The following is a 19,827-nucleotide window of genomic DNA, read 5'->3' as shown; positions in this document are numbered from 1 at the left end:
GATAGATAGATATCCAAATTTGCTGGATTGATTGTCTTAATTTTCTTCCAATAAACAGTCCTTCAAGGAACAACATCAGAAACATGAAAAAAATGGATGAGAGAAAAGCTGATCTCACAGGTCTGGAAGGTTATGTCACCACTGTAGCATCAAAGTACCCTGAGAAAGGCAAAGGTGAGTTTGGACATATATATTGTTGTCTTTAGATGTAAAAAGCATGCTTGCACTGCAGATGCACAGGCAGATTCACCAGCATGGTAGCCACGGTAGTACAGGCAAGTGTAGCGTTGAACTTGAAGGAGCAGGGCTTTGCTGCTTGCAGCCCACCCACAACGTGCTGCATGCACCATGTGAACATGCCAGTCCAATCTGCCCTTGCCTCAGATGTTTGTGCTCCATTCTGTGAGGACAGGCCCAAAGCCATGCTAGTGAAGGGATAGAACCAGGGAGCTGGGAACTGTGGGTTATGAGGTCTTAAACTGCAGTGTGCCTTCTCTTAGAGCTGCCTGGCTTCTCAGCTTTTAGTACTTATGGATGAATTTGTCAGCATTACTCATTTTAAAGAGTATTTTTTTCACCTTGAATTTTGGTTTATGTTGCTGAGATAACTTAGTGGACTAGCACCAATACAGACCCCTGTACAGATACGAACAACTGGACACTTGGGTTCTTCTATTGGACTTGGACTTTCAGTTGTCCTTCCTCACCCTGGTTCCTTAGCAGGGCTGTGAATCATTTTTTTGCCTCGACCTTTTCATGGCCTTTTCCCTTTTCTGTGTTTCTTTCTTTTCCTTTATAGATGACACTAGCTCTACCTCAGAATGCTCTGTACTGTCAAAAAAGCGCTTTACGCTGCAGGGCTTTACTAACCTCACAAGTCAGAAAGGTAATTTGAAGAGGAAAAAAATAGTTAGATGTTCTCTATGTAAGGTTGTAATTGAATCACTGTGTGTGTGTGTGTGTGTGTGTGTGTGTGTGGTGTAACAGGCTCATGTATACTTTTTCAATGTGTATATTAGCTTGTTCTCCTATGTTCAAGCTAGGCTCCTCAATCACAGACCATGACAGGGAGATTTTGAGAAGAAATTGGCTCCACTGTGAAGGAGAGGGTGATGAGCCCAGAAAAGCAGAGCTGTTGGAGATGCAAGGGAAGGAATGTAGTTTCCAGTGCTTCCAGTCCCAATATTCAGGCCTAGGAAAGAGTTTAAAGGGCCCCATTCCTGTAGGAACCTAGAGGAAATTTCCTTCAGATTAAATGCCTGGCCTGCTTTTAGCTTCAGTGGATCTGCCCCAAATGTACCCATACTTGGCAAGAATGAATCAAGGTTTTGCTAGAATATTTCTGTCTATAAAGCATGACCTCAGCAAAACATCTATGACAAGGTTATCTGGCTAGATACAGAAGTGAATAGGAACTTCTTTATGCTTCTGGAAATTCTCTTATTTCTTTTTTGCTAAAACAGGCAATAAGAGCCTGAGATCTCTCATTTCCTCCTGCCAAGTAATTGCATGGATACATTCACTTCTTGCTTTGAATCTCTATCTTCAAACAGTCCGAATGGCACTAAGATGATCACACTTGTTCAAGAGCATGATTTCTTTTCCGAGCATCTTATTAGTATGCCTTTTTAAACCTTGATTACCTTTGAGTTCTTTCTGGAGAGACTGATTCTTTAGGGTTGTGTATCTGCTGGTAATCAGGTGAGCACTAATATGCCACGCTTGCCTTGACAGAAACTCCATCTTCTACTGCTAAAAGCCAGACATTGCCAATGATCCTTCTTACAGGACCAGGTATTACTATAGCACTAGATTTGTATAAAAGCGATTGTTTAAATCGGTAATGTTTGTCTAAAATTGAAATTAATTGTATTCACTTGAAATCATATGTAAACTTTTTGAAATGAATTAGGCATTATCTATTATCATAAAGCAATTTGTCAATTTATCTTCAAAAAAATTAATGTGCAAAGTTAGCTATTTGTGTAATTGAGCAATGGCATCTCAAATTAGAGTGATCTCAGAGATCTGTTTTCCAGTGTAAACTCAAAGGTACTTAGCATGCAATCCACCTCATCTCTTTTTTCCAGTTCTTCAATATCTCTGTGTTTTTTTTTGCCTATTCATCCTCCTGCAGCTTCTCCTACCAGTCCTGACAAAAAAGCTAAGCGGCACGAAGTAGTGAGTGATCCAACTCCTTTTGGTGTAAGAGGTAGTGTGTTACCACATCTTATACTCTGCACATATCCACGTTCCCCTGGTGCCGGGGATACCTGCATGATAATGATGATGATGATGATGATGAGCAGCAGTGTTGATATCTGCTGGGTTTTTCTACATGGATCCATTGGCTTTGTACATGTAGTTTCTGATAGCACAACCTGTCAAAGTTTTACCTTTGGATCAAATGGAGTAGCATATGGTTAACTGCACTTCTTTGAAAAGAGCGGTGGGAAAGCAATGTTTTCCTGAATCACAGAATCGTAGAATAGCTTGGGTTAGAAGGGATCCCAAGGATCATCAAATTCCAGCCTCTCTGCCACAGGCAGGGTCACCAACCTCCAGATCTGGTACTCAACCAGGAGAAACAACCAGAAGATGGATGTTAATAAAACTATGACATCTAGTTGCTATGAGATGCATGGTTTTCCACTTAGCATCTTCCCCTCACTCTGCTTCTTGTGGGGAGAATTTAACTTCTTTTTTTTTTTTAAAAAAAAAAAAAAAAAAAAGTTGGGGGGAGGAGGGAGCAGAAAGGAGACTCATTTATTCTAGCCAGAGTGGAGATCACTACTGCCCCAAGGAATATACACTGCTGTATTCCATTTTAGGTCTGTTTTACTGAAGTCAGTCTCATTGCATCTTTTTTTTGGGTGACAGGAAGCAGTTTTCAGCACCCTGTTAACTCCAGATGCTGTAGCTGAACCATAGCAGTGTTCTGCCACCTGTCTTCCCAATCCACAGCTAAGCAACGAATATAAAGCATTTCAGTTAAATGACCCATTCCTAACTAGCAAGGCTATTGGCAAAGGGTTCAGTACAAATTCTTGACATCAAGTAACTAAAGAGTACATGGCAAGTATTCCCTCTCTTCCCATGGCCATCTCTTCATATTATTCTAAAGATTAAGCTGTTTTGAGCCCTACCCTCCTCTTCTCTGGGTTTTCACAGCCGCTAATCTTTCTCTCACCCGTGGAGATGATGCTGTTTTTGCTGCTGTGCTCAAGAAACTTTGTGCAGTGTCTGAGCAGGAAGCAGTGTGATCCCAGGGCAGACACCCAGAGAACCTCTGTATTTAGTAATTCCTTCTTTCTGTCTCGCATCTTCTGATCTGACACTTTAGCTTCTTCCTCAACGACTCAAACTGGGATGAGCAGGCAGTGGGCTCAGCCATGTCAGGGTGAGACTGCACCAGGTACTGCTCTCAGCTTCTCAGTGTGGAGTACATTATTTCTCTCTCTTTTCCTTTCATGGCAGCATCACACCTGCTTACATCCCCATGAGCTCAAGGAAAATGAATTAGTGACAAAATTGTGTATTGGAGATGATCCTACTTTTAAAGAAACCAGAGAGCTGCTTTCTGAAGAGAAGCAGCTTGTGACTTCTCAGATTTCCTGGCACCGTGAAACCTAAGCTCACTCATTTCTCCGTAGTCTCTGGTCTTCTTAGCCATTTCCTTATGTTTCCTGCCTTTATAGGGAGCTCTGCTAGGATGTGTGTTTCCAAAGAAATTTGCATGGAATACAGCAGGAATTTATTACTCAGTTTCTTCACAGATGTCATTCTCAACCCTGGACAGGGCCAAGTGGGTCAGCACTTCTGGCCTTGTGCAGGGCATCCAGCAGCGCAGGCGAGGTAAAAGACCTGCTCAGTTTGGTGTGCTCTGAGTGTGCTTTCCTGAATTGCTTTGACTTCATTTTGACAATGCTCTGCTTTAGCCTTAATGCATCTGGCGTCAGCAGCTGGGTGGCGAATGTAAAGAGCTCTGAGAAAGTAACAGTGCTGGTGCTCTCCCAGCTTACCTCATAGTTAACTAATGGCTGGGAGGTTTTCCTTTTTTCTTTTGGTCTTCTTCGTTGAGTTTTCTTATTGTTACTATTTGGCTTGAACCAAGGTGTTACTTGGAACTGTTTATTTGTCCTTTTTATTCTGACTTTTTCCATTATAAGCTCAGCACATGTATTAGCAGCTGCTAATCGGTGAAAAGCATCCTGCTAGTGAAACTTCAAGTAGCTTAATTTGGAAAAGGATTTTGTGAGCTTTGGCTGTGATCAGCCTCATAAACACATGAAATGCTTCACTTAGAGAGGGGAGAGAAAAAAAAAAAAAAAAAAGGAACACTTGGCCATAAGTGACAGGCAGCAGATTGTTCTTGTGTTTCTTGGTGCAGTGACTTATCACTGAGATGATTCAGCATGGCAAAATATCCTTGTGTCAGCCTGAATGCCCTTACCTGACAATGCAACTCATAATGTGAAATACAGAGTGCCTGTAGCTCCTGCTGAATTCTTTGACAGCTGCAAGTGCTCATCAGAATGCCCATCCACCCTTGTTCCAACCCAGTTAGATTGTTTTGGGTGACAACCATGTGTGGTCATCCTCTTCCCACAAAACACATCCTTTACACCCTCCCACGAGGAAGAGCATCTATCCATCATTCAATTTTGTGTAAAGCAGAATTTGGTTGGGAATTTGCTTTCTTTCCATCTCCATAAATCCAAAGGGCTAAATTCACTGCTATGCATCACCACAGATTCACTTAGCCTCATGGGAACCTTTTGCCAGCAGTGAATTTCACTTGGTAGCTGTAGTAAACTCTCTGTCAAGATTTCCTCCTGTTACATTGATCACTTGAGTAATTGTCAGGGAGAAGAATACTTCTCCCACTCAGTGTTAAGCTGCTGGAACATTAACTGTCGGCTGTTTGTTCACCAAGGTTGGGCTAAAACATCTCATTCTCTTGATGCATCTGAAGAAAATGATGGCTGGTCCAGTGCTGAGGAGCCGCTGAATTCATCGGATGCAGAAGAAGAAGGAGGAGGAGGTGGAGGGGGAAATGAGATGAAGCTGGTAACCAGAAACACTTTCCTACTGAGCTAAGCAAACATTACTGTGAAGTGTGACAGTACATAGGAATGCTTCTGATACTTGTGGGAAGAAAAGTGTCTGCTTTGAAATTGTTAGCTGAGCAAAATTCCTGGAGTAATGGGAAATATCTCACTCCTTGAATCAGCTCTTAGGAAGGTGCCTTCATGTACCTGTAGACCAGCAATGCTGCTTATGCCATAGTCAAGCAATGACAAGCTACTACATCACTTAAATCATGTCACTAATTCTCCAGTTTATTTTTTTTTTTACCCCCTTGAGATTTTTTTCTTTTATTTGGTAGAGATTTTACTTAATTGTTGTAATGGAATGTTTTTCAGGATGTGAGAATTCATATGCTGAATTTGCACATAATTGAACAGCAAAGTCTTGCTGCCCCTCAGAACATACATGTTGAAGACAGCGCACAGATATGTGCACAAGAAGGAGAAAGCAGGGAAAAGTGCTCTGATGTTTGTAATAAAAAGCTGCAACATACTTTAAAATACTCAATAGAAATAATTTGTCTCTTTCCCTTTGTGCATTCAGATTCCTGGTAAATACACGGTTGTGACTGATTATGAGAAAGGAGTTTCTGAAGAATTTGCAGTGAAAAGTGGAGATCTGGTTCAACTGATTCGTGAAGGGGAGGATGGACTTTGGTATGCAGATCTGTTTGGAACCTTCATACACAACTGTGTGTGGAAGGCAGATGCTGAGGGCAAGGCTTTTAAAGGCAGCAAATGAAGCAGTTTGACTTGTTTTTGTTCTTATAGGTATGTGAAGAATCTGACCACTGGTAGAGAAGGTTGGATCCCAGCAAACAATCTGCTGATGCTCATAGGCAATTCAAAATCAGCTCAATCTTTGAGCAGCTCTGGTAGGCTACTTACTGTAAATGGTGGCTTAACTGAAGATTCTTGTTATGGGAGAAAACTGTGGAAAAACAACAACCATATTTCTTTTGATTTTTCTCTTCTTTCCCAGAATCAGGCACTGCCTCCAGCACTTTGAGCACGTCGTCAAGTTGCAGTGATAGCTGCAATGCCAGCAGCACCAGCTTCTCAGACATTAAGGGCTAACGTCATATTTTCACCCCACCTCCACGGAAGGTAAATCTGGAGTTTGAGCCCAATAGCCAAAACTCAAGATGGCCATCAGAGAACTACGTGTTCTGAATTGCTAGTTTTCAGTGTTTTCTCTGATGATTTTTCCATAGATTCTCACAGAAGAAGATCCTGGTGAAAAGTGCATGGAATGTGAAGTTGTAAATAAAAACTAAATGGTTTGAAATAAGGTATTGTAGAAGCTTCTCCTCTGAAGTTTGAAGCTGCAGAGGTGTTGGCGTAAAACACATTTTCCCACTGATATACAATCAGGTTTCTGCAGAACTGTATCATTTCATAACATCCAGAATCTGTGAGCAAACAATGTGTTCAGTGCTAAATCCTTGCTGTAAGATAATAACGTAGCAATCACTGTACAGGATAGATATGAGGAGAATAAATCAGAGTTTACAGTTTCTCCTCTCCAAAATACCTGTTCTCTCCAGATGTACCTCAATCAGTGCACTCAACTCCTATAGCCACCAGGAAATAAGCTTGGTGAGCCATTTCTGCTGGGTCCTCAGGGTACTCTTCTGCACCTTGCAGATGGATGCAGAAATGACTGATCCACTGACCATAACAGCATCAGAAGAGGAAATCGATTTATCTTTTCCAACCTTTTGATAATTCATGCAATGAGATAGCTGTTTTTTGAAATATTTTGGCCTCACAACCCATGTCTTCACCAAGATCTGTGTTTACGTAGCCTTGGCAATTTAGTAGCATCATCTTCCTTACACAGATGCACAATGGAACACAAACGTTCTTATTCACTAGATCATTTCTTAGTAAACTAATTGCATGGTTACCTTCAGCTCTAACAGCATGCAGTTATAGGCAAAGAAGACTGTGGTGAGTTCACTATGGGCCAAAAGCACATCTTCAGGCATACCTAAAAGGGTGAGAAACCAGATACTTTTAGTCAAAGGTGTTTGTTACAGACTTATTCAAAGAGACAGAGATGACAATTTTTTATAAAGTGGAACATGGCTGAAAAACAATCTTTATTAGTGTCAGACTTGTCCTGTAGAGGAATATAAATTTCTTAAAGGAAAGATAGTGCTAAACTTTCTATTTTTCAAGGTGTCATGTAAGCCAATGTTAGGAATTTTCACCTTGCTTTTTCACCTTTGTCCTTACAAACAGTACAGAATTGTGTGCATGTTCAAAATGTATTCATTCCCATATGCCTTTCAAATGTTCTTACTTATGGAAGTAGGCTTTTACCTGATTTGTATACCATATTACTTAAAAGTATTACGACTTTGTGAGCAAAATTTTTCAATGTCAGTTGGAACTATTCTTAATTATTGGACCTCTCTCTGATGGTTGAGCCCAGAAGTGTATCTTTGTGCTGGAAATTCAGATACTAGAGCCTATAGCTTAGGAAACTGAAGAAGGATTCTAAATAATGATCTTGGTCCTGAGCTGCAAAAGCTACCCTACCCAAACACAATCAAAGAGCAGCTGACTTTGGTCAGTACAAACTGAAACACATGTATACTCACACATCTATGCACGTATGTATGTGCATGTATGTGCCTGCGTATGCATGTGTGTGTAGATATGTAAATGTGTAGATACTCTGTATCAATGTAAAGGATGTATTTATAGTCTTCTTGCTGCTGAATGTGTCACTTTACAATTCATACATACTTAAGTTTCTTGCAGTACTGCAGTATAAATGCAGATCAGGGTTTTTCTTCAGACATCTTTTTCAACACAGACATCCTCTGGTCTTCTTTTAATTATCCTGTATGATACTGTGCTGATAAGGAATAGTTAAGCTGATATTTAACAATGAGATGGCAGCATGAAATTCAGCTTACCTTTGTCTTTGTAAGTTATTATGTAAATTCTGTAACATAATTTACCTATGTATTGCTGTCATTGTTCAGATAAGACTTCATTTCTCACTGCAGCTCATTTGCGTTATTTCAATGGTTTTCTCCACATCATGGCACTTTAATAGAACCCATTTCCTTTTTGTATTTTTTTTTTTTTTAACTGCTGTTGTGATTTAGAAGTTCAAAGTCAAAGGTCTTTATTGTAACTATGAAACTTTGAATAAATGTCAGCACTTCTTGCTGAATGCCTTTATATAGACATGCTCTGTGCTTTATTTTCTTATCGTGGTCCAGTAGTTGCTTACGGGCATCATACCAAAAAAATAGACTGGCACTCACCCCTTGCTGGGTTTAAAGAGAGTACTGCACATCCCATGGCTCCTTCCCTGCTGTACACACTCCTCCTGGCTGTGTGGACTCAGTGGAACAGGTTGGAGGCTGGTGTCTGGCCAGTGCTGAAGATAGATGAGAAAGGAGAAACTGAATGTATCCTTGCCTCACACAATGAGGAAGGTGATTGTATGTTCATGAGTTAATGGCTTTAAGGATCATCATGCTGTGAAGGCAGGAGGTGGTTTGGGCTGAGGATTACACCATCCAGCTAAGCTCTCACTGGGATTTGGTTGCTTTCATCTACATCTGTTAATGTAAAAGCTGTCTCTGCAGGAAGAGACATTTATTTTTAATTCTGTTGACAAATATTTCCTATCACAAATACTGTGAGCTTATCCCGGGTTCCATATATCTTGGATCACCAGCTCAAAGTTGGAGCACAGACTTTCCTTGCCAGCTGCCAGCCACATTTCATAGAGTCAAAGAATCATAGAATGGCTTGGGTTGGAAGGGACCTCAAGGATCATCAACTTCCGATCCCCCAGCAGCAGGCAGGGTCACCAAGTTCCACATCTAATGCAAGCTTTCCCTGTTTTCTTTCTGGGCTCACACCTGGAGTGGGGAGAGTTATTTCTGTGACCCTTTCTAGCAGTTTTTGGCTGAATCAGCTCCCAGAACCAAACCTGTCTCCTCCTGCATGGTGGTGACTACGTTTGCTCCTGGGGCTGAGCAGCCTGTGTTAGGTCTGCACTGTCCATATGCAGAGGAGAGTCCTTGGCTTTTCAAACCAAGAGGCTGAGCTGCCACCTGGGCAAAGGAAACCTGCGAGGAGCTCTCTTGGGGCTCCATGACTCTGAGCCCCATGGGAGCAAGCCAAGGCCCAATGCCCACAAGTCCGAGACCCTACAGCAGGATGAGGTCTATAGGTAAGAAGAAATGCCATGCTAAAACACACGGTATTTGTATCTATCCTGAGGATTGCTGCAGTCACCGCTGCTTGTACCAGCAGATGGTGGTAGAAAATCAAGGATGGATGTTTGCATTTCTGTTCTGAAGGGTTTTAACTGAGGTGAGCCAGTTTGGTGATGAAATAGCCACCCATATTCAGAGCTGATCACAAAAAAAAAGCCTCTAAACTTTTATCATCTCCCCACCTTGTGTGCTGTCCCTGTGAGCAGAGCACTGCACACAGGCATAGAGCTCAGGCAGATGGGCACGTGGTCCTCCCCTGGAAAGAAATTCCGCCTTTGCACTCTAAAAAGGCAATGATTTGCTTTAAAGTTTAGTGGTAGAACATTCATAAGTTTATAGGTTAGTGCAACAGAAACAAGATTTAGTAACTCATCCACTCAAGTAATCTCAGTGTATTTCCAAAATAGAATTGAGTTGGGTTTTTATATTTAAATTACCTCTGAGTGCTGACAGGGCAAATATCAGTGTGAGACAAATCAAGGAGAAAGAATGGCACTTTCTAAGGCACCTGTTCATCATGTCTTGCAGATCCACATCCAAATGCCTTAAATCGTATTTTCTGAACAGCTGTCTCCAGCCTGATGCTAGTACTACTCACAGGCAGCAGGACTGCTTGCTTTAAAGCGTGCTTGCTTTTAGTTGGATGATAGATTACTTTTTTTGGAAATGCTCAGAAACTGCAAGCCAAAGCTGAAGCCTCCGCTGGTGAGGTTTATTGAGTGGGACACCAGGGTGATTCTCACAGACTACAGTAAAAGCACACATGAAGATCAGCCACAGAGTGACTGTGAGGGATCTGCTGAGCTTTGGGAAGAGACCTGTGTGAAACTAGCGAAGGCTGTAACAAAGACCTGAAGCCCAGATGACTCCCCAGTGACGCTTCTCACAGGGATAGGCATCCTTGCTACCCCAATGACATCCCATTGCAGCAATTTTCCTGGAAAATGGGCTATCAGCATGCGGACTGAGTGCTGTTCCCAGCACTTGAGCTTCCCCTTTGGCTCTGCATTAATAATGGCTTTTTGCTGTACTCAAATAAAACTGAAATCTTCCTTGGGCAGCCAACAGAAGAAAGGAGCACTGCTTCAGCCGTAGGGCAGCAGAGAAGCAGAACAGCCAGTTGTGGTGATGCAGCCATGGCATAGGGCCCAGCCACACAGACATCACTGAAGTGGTGGCAGGGACCAGACTGTGCATTGGGCACAGAGGCATGTGGTGTTCACGTAGATGGATGTGGCCTTCCCCAAGGATGCCCTTCAGGAAAGCAGCTTTCAGAGCAGGATGCCTGCTGCGTGCACCATCACCAAACAATGGCAACAGGTGTGCAGAGCAGCTGGAGGCCCTGCTCCCAGCTGTAGGCTCCCAGCTGTGAGGAACCCAGCTGAGCCTGGCAGAGAAGGAGCAGAACAGTCCCTTCCCTACATGCACTAAGGAGAGGGCAGACTGGAAAACAAGCTCTTTACCTTGCTGCTATCTCGAGTCAACATTTACCTAAGCCAGTTGTTAGCTCTCTGTTCTGATGCCACTAATTGATTTCCACTAAATCTGAGGGTTGCTTGCTTCCCAGGTAGAATGTTACTTGCAGATCAGTCCCTCAAAACCCTGTTGTTGCTCACAAAATGAGCCGTGGATCGGCTCTGAGCTGGTACAGCTTGCCAGGCAACCCAGTTAGAGAAAACTGGTGTAAGGTTTGTTTTGCTGGTTAATTAGCGTTAGAAGTTCAGGGTTTCCAACGGCGACTGAGAAATTGGAAAAGCTAGCTGTCAGCACCTGCTGCTCCTGCGGAGAACTGAAAGGCTGTGTCTGGCTCTCTGCGAGGCGGCCATGGGACCTGGCCTCTCTAAAGGCTCTGCAAAGGCTATTGCACAGCCTTTGCACAACAGCAGTTCCCCATACGGGCGGGCTGCAGGCTGTGCCTTGCGCTTCGCCCTGATTGTTGCGGTTCCCATGACTCTCCAGCCCCTCCTCTGGCTCCCAGCGTTGGAGGCTGAGCCCTTTGGCCCAACAGCCTGCTCTGAAGTGTCAATACGCCACCAGGACGCCGGCTTGCAGGGTCAGCATGGTTTCCAGGCAGTGCATGGCTTTGCTGCTCTGCTTCCCGCTGCTTGTTCCTCCTTCTCTGGAAGCAGGTATGTCACAGAGTACAGCTGCAGTTAGCTCACCGGCAGCAGAACTCTCCGCTGTTGCACATAGAAACCTTTGTCCTGTGAGTTTCCCTAAAGCTCTTGCTTGCTCTTGGTGATGGCAGCCATGCGTTTTTTCTGCCAGCTGAGGGAAACTCCTTCCATGCTCCTGCGTGTCTCTTGCAACCGGGTCCGCTGCCCACAGGGGAAGCGCCTGGAGCTGCTGTGATGTCTACTGAGCTGTGGGACTTTGCAAAGCAGAGAACCGATAGCCTGGCACTCAGCTGACAAGAAATGAGAGAGGGGAAGGGTGCTGTGCTTCTGAAGCAGCAAAAGGAAGTGAAGCGGCAGCTCTATGGTAGCTTTGTTGTCCGTCTGAAAAACAGCATCTAGATGAATACAGCAAAATCAGTGCTTCATGGTTGACCAGGTCTCTCAAATTGTGGTGAACAGGGCTGGAAGAAATACATTGAAGTCTGAAATGTTCCAGTGTAAATAAGTGGAGGACATAGAAATGGAAGTGGGAGGGTGCCACTATCCATGCACCACACACAGTGCCTGCCCTGTTGGGGTCTGTATGTAGGCTGATATGTATGCAATGTATCTGCAATGTGAGGTTAAGTATAAGCTCTTAAAGAAAATCATATTAAATGCATACAGCCTGACTTGATCTCGGCAGAACAACCCAGCTGACATTCCTATAATGGACAAATGTTTATGATAAATGAGGTGCATGCCACACAGTACTTTAACCCTTCAGATAATTTTGAAATACGTTGAAAATGACCACAACTTTGCTCATCATTCAACAAATGCTCTCCCAGCAGGCAGGAGGCAGCTCCCCTTCTTTGGGGGTCCTGCAGTGGACAATGTCCTGGGGATTGGGCAGGACATAGACATCATCCTGAATCCCTGAATATAGCCACAGCTGGAAGGGAAATAGTTGCAAGCACTGAAATTGTAAGTTGTTGTCACTAAGCTCTAGGATTCTCTGCTTACACCGAGGGAAAAAACAATGCAAAATAAAGTCAGTCCTATTTCAGGACTTACACTGTGTATTAGATGGAGCAAAAGTACATTGCAGAGTTCTTGCTCACTGTCCTGTGGTGTGATGCATCCTGGTGCTGAGGAGCAGCTCAGCACAGTGACAGTGCCATCAGCATGCTTCTATGAGCTGGGAGCAGATGCAGCTCTAGGAAGTGAGTTCTGCTGATGTTTTCTATCGAGCATTTGTCCCTGTGTTTTCTCAAAGGACAGCAGCACCACATGGGGAGAAGGGGCCCATGGCTGCAGTCTGTGAGACTGGCAGCAGCACGGAGCCATGCAAAGGCTCCAGCAGGCAAAGCAGAGGGCACTGTCTTGCCTTCCTGTGTACTTCAGTGTAGGTATTTTACAGAAGGAAATAGAGAAAGCTATATTAAAGCACTGTTTCTGTAATTGTGGCCAGCAAGGAAATCCCATCTGCAGGTCTAAAGGGTCCAAGCAGAGTATCCCACAAGTCAGCTTTGGCTCCAGTCCTGTTTAACATCTTCATTAACAATCCAGACAGTGGGGTAGAGTGCACCCTCAGTAAATTTGCAGATGACACAAAACTGAGAGGAGTTGCTGATTCACCACAGGGTCATGCTAACATTCAGAGGGATCTAAACAGGTTGGAGAGGTGAGTTGATAGGAACCACATGAAGGAGAAACAGCCCCAGGCACCCAGCTGGAAGTCAGCTCTGCAGAAAAGGACCCAGGAGTCCTGGGGGCACCATGTTGAACATGAGTCAGCAGTGTGACCTGCTCAGCATTGGTGAGGCCACAGCTAGAGTGCTGGGCTCAGTTCTGGGCACATCAGTACAAGAGAGACCTGGATATGCTGGAGAGTGTCCAACAGAGGGCCATAAAAATGATTTGGGACCAGAGCACACGGAGAGGCTCAGACTGCTTAGTCTGGAGAAGAGGTGGCATAGGGGATCTCATCAATATCTGTACATAGCCAAAGAGAGGGTACACAGAGGATGCAGCTGGGCTCTTTTAAATGGTGCCCAGTGCCAGGACAAGAGGCCATGAGCACAAACTGTAATGCAGGGGATCCCTCTGAATACCAGTTCTGCATTGTGCTAGAGATAGAGTGCTGGCACAGGCTGCCCAGATGCTGTGAGGTCTCCTCCCTGGGGATCTCCAGCAGTCCTAGGCACCCTGCTCAGAGGGCTCTGCTCGAGAGGGAGTGGACCAGAGGGACACAGAAGACCCTGCCAGCCTCAGCCAGTCTGTGGTTTTGTGGAAATGTGAAAGGTTTTGAGATAAAACCATTAAGGAACAGAGCACTGGGGACTTAGGTCTGATTGCCTGACCCATCACCAAGTGGTTTACCATAGTGAGTACAGGACAGTTGAGTGTTGCCATGTACACCAATCAGTACTAGATAAATCTAGATAAATGCTTCTCAGCTCCTAGAATTTGAAGAAACTTCATGACACATGTAGAGATCTACTCTATAATGTGTGATAATGCTTTAGGAGTCATTGACATACAACATTGGGATACTACGCCATTTTCTCACAAGCTCTGGGCTCTGTGGGACCCAAGTGCTGTCACTTGACATGCCAGGAAGCACGCCAGAGTGAGAAGGCTCTGCAGGGCTGTGTGTATTCTCCCAGCTTCTCATAAGCAGCAGAAAAGCTTTCAGAGAAAATCCTCCTCCCTGCCCTTTCTTTCTGGACTGCACAGACATATGACCAACTCAACATGCTACTGTTTTACAGTCTTTTTAAAGCAGGAAGAGGCAAACAGCATTTTTCAAAGGCGCAGAAGAGCCAATAGCTTCTTTGAAGAGATAAAGCTGGGGTCACTAGAGCGAGAATGCATCGAAGAAAAGTGTTCATTTGAGGAAGCAAGAGAGATCTACCGTGATGATGAGAGGACAGTAAGTAACACAGGGCTGGGCAGGTGGGCTCTCCACTGTTCAAGGGTGTGCTTTGACTCTTCAAATCATGAGGGGAAAAAAAAGTGCCATGTTGGGGGGCAGCGGGAAGGTGGATTCTCTCTAAGCTGTCTCAGACTGCACAGAGAGGTAGGTTGCAGAGTCTCCTTCTCTGAAGATATTCAAGACCCACCTGGATATTTTCCCTCTCAACCTACTGTGGGGAATATGCTTCAGCAATGGCATTGGACTAGATGATCTCCAGAATCCCCTCCCAACCCTTCTGATTCTGGGATTCTGTGACCCTCCAGTTCCCCAGTAAACCCAGGGCTGACAATCCCTTCAATTACTGCACTGTGCAGCGTTTGCTTCAGTCCCTCCCACCTTCTATATTCACAGGTTATTGATGGATAACCTATCAGTGTGTATTACAGTGTGCCCTTATCTGCTGGCATGAAAGTACTGTAGAATGTGGAAAATAACATACAGTATTTTACGGATGTCATGGTGTTCACTGATCATAGCAGCAAAAGTGGCACCACTGTGGCTGTCTGCCATCCTATGCTACAGGGGCCATAGGGCTTCATCTGAGCAACTTCTTTAATTAAATCTCTCACCTTTTTCTTCCAGAAAGAGTTCTGGCACATCTATTCTGGTAGGAGCACTCCATGTTTCCTTGCAGCTGCAGTGATGCTCCCACTGCCTCCGTTCCTCACGTGACCCAGGCTGACGCTGCCTGTTTTTGCAGACCCCAACCAGTGTGACTCCAGCCCCTGTCAGAACGGAGGGATCTGCGACGACCAGTTTCAGGATTACGTCTGCCGCTGTCCTCCGGCGTATGAGGGCAAAAGCTGTGAGACAGGTCAGCAATTGTGTGGCTTAACAAAATTAAACTATCATTGCTAACTCAAATGCAAGGCATTGAGATTGACGGGAGCAATCAGTACTGATGGCTTTAACCAGCCAGGCACTGCTCAGCACCAACAGAATTCAAATCCTACAATAATTTTGGACCAGCTGAGAGAAAAGGAAGATAGTTTTTCCTACCCAAGAGCTGAAGTTGCTTTGACTTAGAAGGATGATGCAACGAGTGAATGAGAGCCGAGCTATACATGCATCCTAAGCATGGTTCTTCCTTCCTTCTGCCTGGAGTTCCTCCTACAGAGCTTTGCCAAGCAGCTTTTGATGCAGCAGCAGCTTTTGATGCAATTGCTGTACACAAATCAATCCGTACACAAATAATTGAAACCTGCCTGGCTGCCTTGCTTCCCTATCTACATTTCAAGCTGTAATTCAATCATGTTAAACATGAAAACCCACCTGCAGAAACCTTAATGCTCTTTCTCTGCCTTTAGCCGTGGACAAGAACCTGAAGTGCATTTACGACAACGGTGGCTGTGAGCAGTACTGTGCTGACCAGCAGTCTGAAAAACGAGTGTGCTTCTGTGCAGAGGGCTACACTTTAGCAAGTGATGGCGTGTCCTGCATTCCCCAAGGTAGGATGCCATGCACCGCATGCTTAGTCTGAGCCAACCCTGCAAGACAACTTTTCAATGCCTACACCTTAGGAGGTGTGAGGTGTCATGCATAAATGCCAGCTCCTCCTTCTTCTAGGGCAGAGTCTAGAGTCTGAGTCTGGGCTTCTGCTGAAGCACCCCAAAGAAGCAGTATAGAAAGCATGTGCACTGAGCCCACGCTAAAAGCACTGGTGGGATCTGCTGAGCCTGGTGGGATCTGCTGAGGCAGCTGAATTAGGTCTGTGGCCCCCACTCTATGGGGTTCAATGCATGCAGACTGTATTCCAGGACATCTTCTTGAGTGTGGCCCTCAAGAGTCAATGGTCCCTTTGGATCACCCACTTCTTGTCCCCAGAAGTCTCCTCCTGTGAGACATGGGGCATTTGACTTCTAATGTCCCAGCTCCTGGGGCCAAGCCCAGTCTGCTCTCTGGGCAGCACTCACCACTCATTCCATGGACAAGACCTGGGCAGTGGAAGCACAACCCATGGCCGGGTGGGATGAAGAGAGCAGAGCAGCAGTGCCCAGGAATTGGGGTCAGGCTGAGGGGTCTCAGGTGATAAGAGGGGGGTTGCACCTTATAAGTCAATTTTCTTTTGTTCTAGCTCACACATGCTGTGAGTGCATGTGATTATTTTGGGGGCAGTGCTGATTTCTTGCTGCTCTCTAATCCATGAGAATTCATGACTATCAGTTTTACAACCATATTTATTTCAGTGCAGGAGTCAAGAGAGGAAGAAGCCTATTAAAACCAAAGAAAAATGACAAAATCCATTCTTTTTTTTTCTTTTGTAGTAAGACCTATTTCCTATTTAGCAGGTACGACACACTTGATGTTGCTCTAGGTAATACAGATAGATATTTCACTCGTCCAAGAAGGTAAATGCTAAATAGGACTCCATTAGCACAAGTTCATTGTTTCCCCAATGCCTAAGCTGGCACCTAACTCTGTTGCAGGTGCCTCCTTCAATTATGTTATTAGAGGGGAAAAGGAGGCCCTTCTCAGGGCTGCGCACATAATGAACAGAGCTGCAGGGAGCACGTGCTCAGGGCTAAAGAAGCAGTTCTGAGGGCAGAGCCCCCATACACATGCAGCAATGGAGCAGTCATGCGGAGAACTGATAATGACAACCCAGCTCTCAACAACAGCAATTCTGTTTAAAAAAAAAAATACTGGTAATGTGCTTATCCCTTATTAGCAGATTCTGCAATGCCACGTGATGGGGAAGCTGCTTTTTAAAAAGCTGAGAGCAAAGAATTGGATATGCCCCATAGGCCTGAAAGTGCATTTTTGCCTGCATGAAGAGAAGAAGATGCATTTGTTGTGGCTGCCTTCTTGGAGCCAAAATACCATTATTGCTGACTGTGTTCTGCGAGAATGCAAAACTCATGAGGCCTCACCTGCAGTACTGCATCCAGGTCTGGGACCCCCAGCACAGGAGGGATGTGGAGCTGTTGGAGCAGGTCCAGAGGAGACAATGAGGATGGCCAGAGTGCTGAGCCTCTCTCCTGTAAGGAAAGCATGAGGAACTGGGCTTGTTCAGCTGTGAGAAGACTTTTTTGAGGCCTTCCAGTACTTAATGGAAGATTATAAACAGAGGGGGACCAACTTGTTACATGGGCAGACAGTGGTAGGACAAGGGGGAGTGGTTTTAAACAGAAAGAGGGGAATATTAGATCAGATGGTAGGAAGAAACTCTTCACTCACATGGTGGTGAGGTGCTGGCACTGCTGCCCAAAGAAGCTGTGGTGCCCCATCCTTGGAGGCTGCTGCAAAATCATGGAGAGGGATTCAATTCAGAACCGTGGGTCCCAAAACGACAAAGTGAGAGCACTTCTCATCACAGTGCTACTGCAGAACGATTGCTGGATGGGAGGGATGGTATGTTCAGTTACAGCACAGCTGGCACCCCACTTCCAGCAACAGGCTCTTTGCATCTGTTGTGTGAAGGATGTATACAAAACACCACGGTTTCCTCTGCACCATAGCTCAGAAGCAGGTTTGGTCCTCAAGACTCTACTGCCAATATTCATGTGCATACTCAGGCTACAGAAGGACCTCTGACTGATAAGTGCAGCTTGGAAGAATTAAAGATGACCTGAGCAGAAGCAAAGTTAGAGATATAGCAGAAGACACTGGTGGTATATGGATAAGTCAATGTAAAACCATATCTGGCTGTTTGCAGACAAAAATAAAAAAAGCCTGCCTGTTGAGCAGCTCTGGGTGAATTCTGAGAGACCGTGCTCCCACACTATGAACCTGTTTTTCAGCTGATAGAACTCCACTGAAGATGTTTATAAGAATCAGTCAGAGACAGTTTGCTGTGAATTCAGTGCAGTGAAATCACACTTGTTATCTTTTTCTTTTTTTTTTTTTCAGTGAAATACCCTTGTGGAAAAATACCAGTGCTGGCAAAAAAGAATGCAACTGCTCAGGGGAGAATAGTAGGTGGTGTCACCTGTCCTCCAGGTGAATGTCCATGGCAAGTGAGTCTTCCACAAATATTCACTGTGGTCATTGCTGTTTTTCTTGTGAAGCTATTATCTTATATTCAGTATTTTGAATGTTAAAATGCACTGAAAGTGTAAGGTTTGGGCAAACCATCCATTACGCAGCAGCTCCACCTGTTTCAGTCACGGATCTCAGCCTTGTTCTGAATTGGATCTCAGCCTGCTTTCCTAGTAGTTGAGTGGTAACATAACCTCCTCTGCCTCCTGATCCCTTCATCATTAACCATACTGCTAAGAATTTTACCTATTGGCCAAAATACACAGGATCTATGCTAAAAAGTGGAGAAAATGTTAATGTGAAAACTCCTCCCTCCTAAACTCTCTGCAAAATCAAAATAACATTCTCAAAGACAGCTGCATACAATGACAGAAAGAAGCAATATTAAACTGGACTCTACTGAGATTCAGGTCAAAAACTTTCTTTCTGTTGGCAGGCCCTTATAATACAGGATCAGAAAGGGAAGTGTGGTGGTAGTCTGCTCTCGCCAGAATGGGTGGTGACTGCAGCTCATTGCCTGGATTACACTCATTCCAAACAGCTCCGGGTGAGGCTGGGTATGTATCTCCCTTCCCCATGCTATCAAGCTGTGGTTGTCTTAATTTCTCCTTCTGACAAAGTGTGAAAAACAAAAAGTGTCAGGCTAGAAATCTCCTGCATCCACAAACTCCCAAGGAATCCAGTTTCTGGCCAACATGACCTGCAACCATTAACTTTTCCAGGTGAATACTCAATAAAAGTTGACGAGAAAACTGAGCAAGAAAGTGGAGTTAGCAAGATCATCAGACACGAAGAATACACCAATGGACAAGTCAATCATGACATTGCCCTCCTGAAGCTGGAAACACCCGTGAATCTCACCGATTTCGTGGTGCCAATCTGCTTGCCTGAAAAACGGTTTGCCATGTACGAGCTGTCCTCCATTAAGTTCTCAACGGTGAGCGGATGGGGACGGCTACTAGATGGAGGGGCTACTTCTACTTTTCTGATGCGAGTGGATTTGCCGCGTGTAAAGACACAAGAATGTGAAAAGCAGGCCAATTTAAACATCACTGAGAATATGTTCTGTGCAGGAGACCTGACTGGCAAAAAGGATTCCTGCAAAGGAGACAGTGGTGGACCTCACGCTACAAAGTACAAGAACACCTGGTTTCTGACTGGGATTGTCAGCTGGGGAAAGGGTTGTGCTGTTGAAGGCAGCTATGGGGTTTACACAAGAGTGTCCAGATACATCGACTGGTTGAAGAGGTACATGGAATGACAGCAGTGAACCACAGCATTTCCCTTCCTTCATCCCTCTGTGGCATTTTTGTACTGAAGCATTCCTCCATTAACTTAGACACGTGGTAAATGTGATATTGTTCACAATTTTCAATGAGCCTAATGCCTGCCTGAATACATAAAATAACTCTGATATTGTTGTAAAC

At 44.6% G+C, this 19,827-nt stretch overlaps 3 protein-coding genes across 12 annotated transcripts in view; 2 read left to right on the top strand and 1 right to left on the bottom strand.

Annotated features, from left to right (window-relative positions):
- MCF2L (MCF.2 cell line derived transforming sequence like) overlaps positions 1–8,291 on the top strand; it is a 147,447-nt gene extending 139,156 nt beyond the window's left edge. For 4 of the 10 annotated variants that reach the window (XM_052705829.1, XM_052705831.1, XM_052705834.1 and 1 more), the window contains 8 exons: positions 59–174; positions 800–886; positions 1,735–1,794; positions 2,138–2,212; positions 4,937–5,070; positions 5,635–5,747; positions 5,862–5,965; positions 6,073–8,291. In XM_052705829.1, the coding sequence (XP_052561789.1) occupies positions 59–174; positions 800–886; positions 1,735–1,794; positions 2,138–2,212; positions 4,937–5,070; positions 5,635–5,747; positions 5,862–5,965; positions 6,073–6,167 (784 nt within the window). In that variant the 3' untranslated portion in view covers positions 6,168–8,291. The remainder of the gene's footprint in view (positions 1–58; positions 175–799; positions 887–1,734; positions 1,795–2,137; positions 2,213–4,936; positions 5,071–5,634; positions 5,748–5,861; positions 5,966–6,072) is intronic. The other 6 variants (XM_052705836.1, XM_052705838.1, XM_052705837.1 and 3 more) reach the window with 4 other exon arrangements.
- Positions 1–19,827, bottom strand: part of ADPRHL1 (ADP-ribosylhydrolase like 1) — a 400,125-nt gene that overhangs the window by 196,551 nt on the left and 183,747 nt on the right. The window lies entirely within an intron of this gene.
- Positions 11,248–19,814, top strand: F7 (coagulation factor VII). Its single transcript, XM_052664392.1, has 8 exons — positions 11,248–11,472; positions 14,217–14,377; positions 15,005–15,029; positions 15,123–15,236; positions 15,730–15,870; positions 18,272–18,378; positions 18,837–18,957; positions 19,123–19,814. Exons 1-8 carry the CDS (start codon positions 11,403–11,405, stop codon positions 19,659–19,661), a joined length of 1,278 nt encoding a protein of 425 aa, XP_052520352.1. The 5' UTR covers positions 11,248–11,402; the 3' UTR covers positions 19,662–19,814.

This window comes from Tympanuchus pallidicinctus, unplaced genomic scaffold (genome assembly GCF_026119805.1).
Source record: "Tympanuchus pallidicinctus isolate F22 unplaced genomic scaffold, pur_lepc_1.0 scaffold6, whole genome shotgun sequence".
Taxonomy (NCBI): Eukaryota; Metazoa; Chordata; class Aves; order Galliformes; family Phasianidae; genus Tympanuchus; species Tympanuchus pallidicinctus.
This window is presented reverse-complemented; position numbering and strand designations above follow the sequence as displayed.

Coding starts and splice junctions, on each gene's coding strand:
- F7 (XM_052664392.1), top strand. CDS start 11,403: ATGGTTTCCAGGCAGTGCATGGCTTTGCTGCTCTGCTTCCCGCTGCTT. Junction 14,378..15,004: donor ACCGTGATGATGAGAGGACA/GTAAGTAACACA, acceptor TTTTTCTTCCAG/AAAGAGTTCTGGCACATCTA. Junction 18,379..18,836: donor CAGGTGAATGTCCATGGCAA/GTGAGTCTTCCA, acceptor TTCTGTTGGCAG/GCCCTTATAATACAGGATCA.